The 9234-nt window shown below is 38.0% G+C and overlaps 2 protein-coding genes across 3 annotated transcripts; one reads left to right on the top strand and one right to left on the bottom strand.

The window, feature by feature from the left end:
- Positions 1–234: 234 nt before the first annotated feature.
- Positions 235–4068, top strand: LOC135616632 (14 kDa zinc-binding protein-like). The gene is made up of 6 exons (XM_065116015.1): positions 235–388; positions 453–554; positions 724–810; positions 944–1091; positions 3584–3701; positions 3784–4068. The coding sequence occupies exons 1-6, from the start codon at positions 348–350 to the stop codon at positions 3849–3851; spliced, it is 564 nt and encodes a 187-aa protein (XP_064972087.1). The 5' UTR covers positions 235–347; the 3' UTR covers positions 3852–4068.
- Positions 4069–4293: 225 nt separating this feature from the next.
- Positions 4294–8929, bottom strand: LOC135616631 (pentatricopeptide repeat-containing protein At2g35130-like). Of its 2 annotated transcripts, none has more exons than XM_065116013.1 (8): positions 8774–8929; positions 7644–7837; positions 6961–7193; positions 6239–6488; positions 5923–6068; positions 5625–5830; positions 5414–5538; positions 4294–4989 (listed from the first exon to the last, which is right to left on the bottom strand). In XM_065116013.1, coding segments are annotated over exons 1-8 (1740 nt in total). In that variant the 5' UTR covers positions 8776–8929; the 3' UTR covers positions 4294–4405. The 2 variants fall into 2 exon arrangements, with proteins under 2 accessions (XP_064972085.1, XP_064972086.1); XM_065116014.1 differs by having other exon boundaries at positions 8687–8909.
- Between the last annotated feature and the right edge of the window lie 305 nt (positions 8930–9234).

Below are 9234 nucleotides of genomic sequence, written 5' to 3'. Positions count from 1 at the left end.
TTCTCTGCCACCAATTCGTGCATAAGACCTTTCGTTTGTAGGGGGAAAAAACAAAAATCAAAATAAAATATGCAACATAGCATTAATAGAAAAGAACTTTAAATCAAAATTATATATATATATATATATAACAAATAAAAAATAAAATTAAGGATATATACGTCTATTTATTTATAAAAGAATAACATTAGGAATCGTCGACTTCTTCTTATGAGACTATAAATAACAAAAAGAGTTGCAAAAGAGTAATCTTCAATCTAAAGGGTAGTATAGACATTTCCGCTACACGAATTGGGTGATCCGATCCAAGCCTTCGTTAGAGCGAGGAAGTGTTCTTGCTCGCTGCCATGGCCTCCACCGCAGCTTTGACAACATCCTCTCTTCTTCGGTACTCTCTCTCTCTCTCTCCCTCTCTCTCGTTCTTCTTCTTTCTCTCACATCGATGTTGGCAGGCGTTCTCGTGCGCTACGAGGCCATGTGTTCCCAAAACCCCTACCAAATCCATCATCCATCAACCTCGCCCGGCCTCCGCCCGTCCTTCTTCGCCTTCGCAGGTTCGAGATCTCTTGCAATCTTTCCTTTCATTTCTCATTGCCGGATTTGGCTGTATGCTACTCAAAAGTGCAAACTTGGCACACATTTACGTGTTGTGCGATGACGATCGAGAAATTCTCTGGTGCGTGTGAAAATTTATTACCCTTTTTGTTTGGTACAACGAGTCAGGTTTATGTGCCGTAATGCTGCCTCGGGCAATGAAGAGGCTGCTGCCAAAGCAGCTGCCGAGATTGCGGATACTGGCGCTCCAACCATGTATAAGATGGATACTGTTCCTTGCTGGATAAAAATTACATCTTGCAGAGGCTTGATGTCCTACTCTTTTTACATAGTTGACTGATTTAACATTAGATAATTAATGTATCTATCTTTCTTTTTTCTTGTTTAGATTTGATAAGATAATAGCAAAGGAGATTCCGTCCACAATTGTTTACGAAGATGACAAGGTATTGGCGTTTCGAGATGTTAACCCTCAAGCTCCAGTTCACATTCTGGTGATTCCAAAGATAAGGGATGGATTGACCCAACTTGGAAAGGTGCCTTTGATCGCCCGTCCTGATTTTTATTCTGTTAATTTATAAGATAAAGAAAGTAATGCTCTTGACCTATTACAAACATTTACTGACTTGCTACTTGCCAGGACAACAGTATACAAAATTTTCCCACTTATGCATATATTTCGTTTATCACTTATGTTAAGCATATAAGAAAATGGAGAACTCTTGATGTTTCTTAAAAGCCTTTATACTCTATCTTGGCAACAGAAGTTTTCTGAAGATGGTCTACTATGAGATCCGGAAAAACAGTGCTTAATTTGAGATACTGGCGGAAGAAGTGAACACGAACTTACTTCTGTGGTACCGGAAACAGTAAAATGCTTTCTTAGTCGGCTATATAAATACTCTATTATTGCTTAATATGTTCTAATAGTAAATTCTGCAGTTAGAAAAAACAATATTAGTACTCACATAGACAGATGAAACGGAAAACAAAATAAACCGAGCGCCTCTGATTTAGTTAACCATTGCCTTGGTTTAGATCTTTACTAATGAAAATTTAGAGACCTCAATCCGAATTTTTCCATACACTTTGCTGTAATAACAGCTGTAAGTAGTCATAAGAGCTCATTGAGATGATCTAGATACAAGAATACGGGAGCAACTTAACTAGAAGGTTTGGAATAAATCTCTGATAAAGCTACTGTCAAACTAGATGATAGATTTCAAGACAGCATGAACAGGGAATAGCTATAATCAATAATCTTTTGAGAGGTTTTCCAATGAATCCTGTAAACAAATCTGTTGCTTCATTTCTCATGCAAGGAACAAATATCCTGCTTCAATGGTTTTTGGTAACATGTCATCCCATCTTCTTTGTTAAACCCCTAAGATCATTGTGAATTACTTGTTTCCACAATTATTTATGAGAATAGAATACTAATACACTGGGACATTAACCTCCTGATATATTTTTTATAACTGGGAGCTTGGCATTCTGCATCTACAACTCCTTTATCCACACAGTATAGTTTCCTGCACCATTAAATTGCGGATGACAAAATCATAATACTGTACCGTTGAATTTTAGCCCATGTTGTGTTGTTATTCTCTAAGTTTATAAATTAGCATGTTGTTCAATATATTTTTTGTTATGACTCTTTTATAGGCTCTTGAATTTTGTGCATAACTTAAAGATAGAAAAAACTATTTTCCTTGACTTGTCAATTTTTTTATGTCAGTTTTTGCAGTTCAAGTTTGTTTAGAAACATATTTCTATGCTCATCTGATACTTTTCTTTGAGCTAGGTTTTTTGACTTGTTATGAAATCATAAATGCCTTCCTTAGTCGCTGGCCCACATACTGCACCTACGAGGCATAACAATTTCAAATTTTTGTGTCTGTCTGCCAATTTCATTTATCAGACAGTATTTGACACATGTTTGAAAGTTCAACATATTACGACTATTGTACCATACACGTTTAACATATCACACATAGGTTGGATACTTAAATCATATACATAAAGCTTTAGCATCTGCAGGGTGCGTAACAATTTCAAATGTTTGTGTCTGCAATGATGTTTATCAGACAGTCTTCAGCACATGTTTGAAAGTTCAAACATATTACGACTATTGTACCATACACATTTAATATATCGCATGTAGCTTGGACACTTGCATCATATACATAAAGCTTTAGCATATATGGGGAATTGGCGATCTGTAGGTAATTGATAACTTTTAAGTTACCACTTGCTGAATTTGTTAGTTACACAAATGGTAGTGATGCTTCTTTTGAGTTTTATACAGTATGATCGATCAGAGATTGCTACAATGTAAGAAGTATAAAGTTACAATAATTACTGTGTCCATGTTGTATCATATTGTATTTTATAAGATTTATTGCTTCAAATGAAGGTAAAAAGGTGTATATTACTAGCCAATCAATGACCACTTTTTTGAGTTTATATGTGCCACAATTAACTAAAATTATTACTTTCTAGTTTCTACATCAAAGCAATTGGGTTCTCGTTGTGAGATGCTTGGTGCCATGCTACTCTTGATTGTTAGAAGGTTAAAGGGCATACACTTGCAGACATCAGACCATGAAACATCTAACTGAACAAGGACTAGACAGATAATCTGCATTTAATAAATTAACATAGGTGGACATCATCATGTTGCCTTTCATTTTATCGGTCACCACTTCTTTAGAAATTAGTAACAACCTGACTGACTGCTTACTTAACTGCTTGACCTATTTCTTTACCTTTTATTTTGTTGAACAGTTTTGATACTTAAGTATATAAAAGCAATGAATCACAATGAAGGATGGATAGCAATTTCTTGTATCATGTGTTGAGTATATGTTGTCGAACTAATTTATTACAAGATTGATTTTTTATTCTCTGAGGTGCTGAAGCAGAATTTTTTAAACATGTGATTGTCTTTTTTAATTTTTATCTATGTATTGTCTCGATAAGCTTCTATCCCGGCTGCATGTTTAAACATGTTCACGAACTTGTTCAGGCTGAACCAAGGCATGCTGAGGTATTAGGTCATCTTCTATTTGCTGCAAAACTAGTGGCTGAGAAGGAAGGTATAGTAGATGGTTTCCGTGTTGTTATCAACAACGGTCCTGAAGCATGTAAGTCTCTCCAATCTTTCTTTACAGATTTTTTATATCTATGGCTTGTCCGCAGCATCATTTTATGTCATTCTGCTTTCAGGTCAATCAGTCTATCATCTACATTTGCATGTACTTGGTGGAAGGCAGTTGAAATGGCCTCCTGGATAACTCCACTGCTGCTATAGATGCTTCCTTGCTCATTATCTTCTTCTAAACTTGTCTTCCGATTTTATGTTCTTCATGGTTGGTATCATGAGATATCAGTATGTTATTGCTAAAGCCATGCTCTGTTCAGTCCAATGGCTGGAGACTATCAAAATGTTAATACCCATAATAAGTTGTTCTTCATGTTTACTTAGTGAACCTTTGCAAAATGATCTACAGTGATGCGAACCTGTTTGCCGTGGAAGTGTATGCTTGCCTTTTCTAGTTTTCTCTCCATAGAATTGTTGAATGGATGATGCCTTCTCTCTTGTTGAAACATGTCTCCATGCAGAGCTTAGGAAATGGATATTGTTCTTGCCAACACTGTCAGAAGCTATCTATGTTGTCGTCAATACGGTATCTGGAAAAGGATCAAAATACCTAGTCTTACCCCCACAAAGCAATCTATGTTTAAATGGATCCAACTCAAATTTGATTTGAGTTCGTGAACAAGAGGAGAAACTGTCTGTAGTGTCATTACAGTGTGCATATATCTCATGGATTACTGGTTTAAACTGTCATATATCAAACACATTCTTTGCCTCCTTGTGAATTGATCTAATTACAGTAGTAACTTGCTCGATCTGCTCGTCCGTGGTACAAGATGCGAGCAGCACTTTGGCGGTCCCTCCATCGGGATAGCAGCCCGCATCAATCATCTCTTCGAAGATCTCCAAGCATCTCTTGTACTGCTTCTTCCGCGCATATGCGCTCATCTTCGAAGTCCATGTCACCACATCAGCTTTCAGTCCCCTGCTCACGAGGGACCGAAAGAGCTCCTCCATTCTGCTGAGGAATCCCGCCCGACCGTAGATGTTGATCAAGATGTTGTAGGTGCTGATGTCCCCTTCTAACCGACTGTTCTCCATTGCGGTCAGCACTTCTTCCATCTTCTCAAAGCGACCGACCCTGCCGTAGGCATTCAGCATCGAGTTCAGCGCGAAGGTGTCGGGCTTGAGACCAGATTTGTGCATCTGGTTCATGATGAACTCGCATTTGGGGATGTTTCCTGCCTTTGAGTAGGCTGAAAGGAGCAGCATGTGAGACTTCATGGTTGGTGTCATGCCTTGTTGCTTCAGTTCTTCAAACACAGCCTCGGCTTCTGCAGAAAGTTGTGACAATTATAAAATTTCCGTCACCACCAATCCATCTAAAAGCTTAAAAGCCTATAGATGCATAGTAAATTCGTTTAGTTCTTCCAAGTAATAAAGTAAGTTGATTATTTTCCATTACTTCAATGCATCAAGGAATGTTGGAGCGCAGAGTGATAACAATGACCAAGAAGCTTGTTGATTGCAGATGTATATTAGAATTAGGAAATGAAACAAATGATTATTAATGAACAAAATTAGTTCCCAATTGCAGCTACTATCCAGCATGGAGACCACAAGTAAATTATTCCATCCGAAACAATTTATCGTTCGTCGTATATATGTAATTGTGTAAGCATAATCTATGTTGTTAGACACCACAACAAAATAAAGGAAGAACTCAACATATGCCACTATCAAGAAAAATGCTCTTACCCTCATGAAGACCAGCCCTTCCAAATGCATCAACCATAATGTTGTATGAAGCTGTGTCTGGTTCACATCCCATGTGTTGCATCAGAGTGAAGATCTCATAGGAACCAAATGGAAAACCTGCACGGCTTTTGTATCGGAAACTCATAGGCTCACTAACTGCATGATCATTGACTCTAATTACAGAGGATCATCTTAAGTTCATCAATTTTACCTGTATGCTTCCATGAGGGCATTATATGCATAAACATCAGGCTCATGTCCAGCTTCTTGTAGCTCCTCAAATATTTCTTCTGCCTTCTCACAAAGTCCATCTCTTGCAAATGCATTGACCAAAGCAGTATATGTACATATATTTGGCTTGCACTTCTCAGTTTTCATTTCATCAAAAACCTTTAAGGCGGTAGCTGATTGATTAGCCTGCCATTGCAAGAATAAATCCATCAAAAATATACAAGAAAGGGATGGATTTGCATGCAACGGATAAACAAATTGACGCACCGAAACATTACCTTCCCATACAGGTTAATCATCATTGTATATGTGTCTGTAGATGGCCGGCACTGATCACTCTTCATCCTCCGAAAGATCTCCACAGCCTTTACAATGTTCCTTCCCTTTATCAACCCATCCATGTATGCATTATATACAACCGCACCTGACCAAAATTGATGCTCTTTCTGCATAAACTCGTGACTTCATAGCTTTCAGAAGATCTTTACAGAACAAATACAAATTGAGCAATACGTAAATACCTCCGAAAACTATCTAGAGCAACCAAGTGTTATAATTCAGTGCCAAAAGGATATCATCGAAGAAGGGATGTACCCGGAGGAGTGCCATTCTTTCGCATCTCAGTAAGGACAGCCTCACACTTCTCAAGCAATCCACATGTGCAGTAAGCCCTCAAGAGAAGAGCATAAGTATCCTCAGTTGGGATGCAGTGAGCTTCAAGAAGCTGCAAGTAAACTGACTCTGCCTTCTTGTGTTGCAACTTCTGGCCATATGCATCTATAAGCAAGTTGTAGCACAGTACATCAGGATGGAAGGAACTCTTGTACAGTATCCACTCACAGACCTAGATATGACAATTCCAAGAAGTTAAACCTTCAGACATGAACAGAAAAGAAAAGCAAATATGTAAAGACCTTTGTGATGTGTGATTAAAAGAATAAGAATTTAGATACATTCGGCATATATTAAATACACAGGGCATTGTTTCAGACTAACAAAAGAACTACTCGCTCGTGTACATGGGCTAATTGATTCAAAATTGGAATCCAATCCAGCAGCCCTTCTGGGACTACGAATTTTTGATCCAGAGTATACATCAGAATATGTACCAGGAGCTGACACTGTCCTCGAAAGTAGAATGTCAATTAAACAGTGACCAGGTGACCAACCAAATCAGAAAAAATACTGAATAACTATGAAAAAGAAAGGAGGAGGTTTGGATAACATGAACAAATATGTCTCTAACGCATCATTAATTCACAGGTGAAATGAGTGAAAACAAGAGTTTCAATAACAAAATGGAAGATGATCCTTACGGAGATAATAGGATCCCAATGTTTGTTGAGACGAAGCTGAACAGATATACTAATAAGATCATCCCACAAATTATGAGTAGGAGGGAGAGTGTCAAGCGAAGCCCAAATTTTGGCAGCATCGGATTCCCTCTGTACAAACTTTAGAATCTGCTGAGCCATGGGACTCAGGACAGGGAAAACTCCATCTACAAATCCAGATCCATATTTCCATCCCCGTCCCCTTAGCGAACCACCTAATAAGAAAAAAGATTAATGTAGTGCTAATTGTTACGAAAATGTTTGTGATGTGAACTTAAACTAAGCTTGTCAAGAACACAATGAAATCAAATTTAACTATTACCAAAAAGGCACATAAATATAAATTAATGTACATGTGAGAAGTTTTATCCAAAAGTCCAGTGAAATTTTATTGGCTACTCCAAGTAGCTTCTATCAATCAGGTTAAACTGCCGTGACTTCGAAAGTTATCATGTACCAATTAATTTGATGCCACTGCATTGGGCAATTCACCAACATCTTGCCCCAAAATAATATCAGAATTAGGTGTTTCTGAGGTACACTAAACTAGAAAACTATATAGTTGTACAAACGAAAGGAGCTTTGTGGTATGCAAGGTAGCAAAATTAAGATATAACAGTTTTACAGTGATTGTTCTCTCGGTTGCAGAAAATATATTGTCATACCCTTTTTCCTGGACAACTTTTTGGGATTAGAGATTCTCCATTTCCCGCGTTTGTCAAGAAAAATATTCTGTTTTCTCTCTTCCCCAAGAGTGATGCTGGGATCCTTGCCTCTTTGTCTTAAAGTCCTTTCGGAGCCACTTAGGCTGAATCTTGATCTTGGAAATGGACCATACAAGACAGCCTCAATGGTAAACCTACAAGAAAGGGTACCAAGAAAACAAATCATAATTAAACAGACTGACTCCAAATACTTTGATAGTCCATGAAATAAGCTTTCTAGTGGATAACCCATTTCCATAATAGGGCATTACAGAAAGTTGGTAAACTAGATATCAACAATTTGAAGATCTTAGACTTAAGAAACCATATTACCAATATCATCATATCTTCTGTTAACTAGATATAAGATACCATGATTTCTGAACCAGTATGCAGCACCAGGCCACAGGGCCATGATCCTATACTGCAGCACGGAGAGCTAATGTTCTCTGTTTTCTAGCCCGAACTCTGCTTCCCACAGTCTCAACTAAAGAATTACAAATCTTTACAAGAAGACAAAAGACAAATGTTCCTGCTTTCTATGTTCGAAAGAGCATAAAATCTAAAGCAAAAAGGGTCCGGTTCTCATTTGCAAGGCCCAAGCAAATCATCAACAAGGGTTCTTCAACCTCTTAATCATGTCTTGACCCCCCATAATTTCAGAGCTAAGGGATCGATCACCTTACAGCTATTATTAAGGTAGCCGTTCCCAACGCAAGCTGATGGCTTATTTACCCAATAAAAGAGGGCAAAATAGCCCTTTTTGTGTTGTTTTCACGACAAAGATTCCACCTCGAGAACACATTCCGCGCAGACAGATCGTGCATGACACTAAACATAAACTAATCCCAAAATGCTCGACAGACTCGTCGTAACAGCTTCATCAGAAGAAAACCGCAGCGTCGCCGGCCACACAGTGACGTATCGGTGCGACGCTCATCAGTGGAAGCAACATCAACAATGAAAGAAAAGATTAAAGCGCAAAAAGGCGACATTTTTCTCACCCGCTCCACTTCAGGCGCGCGATACGCGTAATCCAACTTCAAAGCGAGCAAAAGAATGTGAAGAATCATGGAGGAGAAGCGACTTACATGGATGATGCGAGCTTGTGAAGGGAGCCAAAGAAGCAAGAATCAATTGCACGTTCCCATATCTATATGTGCGAAGGTGATACCGAGGAGGGAGAGAGAGAGAGAGCGAGAGCGAGAGAGCGTGTGATAAGAGACGAACGATCGAGAATGTCTCCAACGATATCTGAATGCGGAAGCATTCTCGTTTCTTTTGTTCGTTTGTGCTTCGTAAGGCTTCCTTTTTTTTCTGTTCTTTTTCTTTGTTTAATTAATCACAAAAAATGTCAAAAAAAATCTGAATATTATTCTTCCAAATCCCAAATAAAAAGGTCAACTTTTTCCAAAGATATATATATATATATATATATATCTTACATTTTATGATTACATTTTACATATATATATATATATATGCTCTATACATGTTACATTTTACATCAAAATGATTAAGATCAAAAGCACTGTGATTGGTTGATGCAGTG

The sequence above is a fragment of the Musa acuminata genome, chromosome BXJ2-7 (genome assembly GCF_036884655.1).
Source record: "Musa acuminata AAA Group cultivar baxijiao chromosome BXJ2-7, Cavendish_Baxijiao_AAA, whole genome shotgun sequence".
NCBI classification, from domain to species: Eukaryota; Viridiplantae; Streptophyta; class Magnoliopsida; order Zingiberales; family Musaceae; genus Musa; species Musa acuminata.
The sequence above is the reverse complement of the archived record's forward strand: the minus strand, read 5'-3'. Positions and strand labels throughout refer to the sequence as shown.

Bases quoted from the DNA above. Each gene is read 5' to 3' on its own strand.
- LOC135616632 (XM_065116015.1), top strand. From the start codon at position 348: ATGGCCTCCACCGCAGCTTTGACAACATCCTCTCTTCTTCG. The intron at 389-452 runs GTACTCTCTCTC...CGATGTTGGCAG, and splicing joins ACAACATCCTCTCTTCTTCG to GCGTTCTCGTGCGCTACGAG. The intron at 555-723 runs GTTCGAGATCTC...ACAACGAGTCAG, and splicing joins GTCCTTCTTCGCCTTCGCAG to GTTTATGTGCCGTAATGCTG.
- LOC135616631 (XM_065116013.1), bottom strand. The intron at 7,194-7,643 runs GTATGACAATAT...TTTTCTTATTAG, and splicing joins AAAGTTGTCCAGGAAAAAGG to GTGGTTCGCTAAGGGGACGG. The intron at 5,831-5,922 runs GTAATGTTTCGG...TTGCAATGGCAG, and splicing joins TGATTAACCTGTATGGGAAG to GCTAATCAATCAGCTACCGC.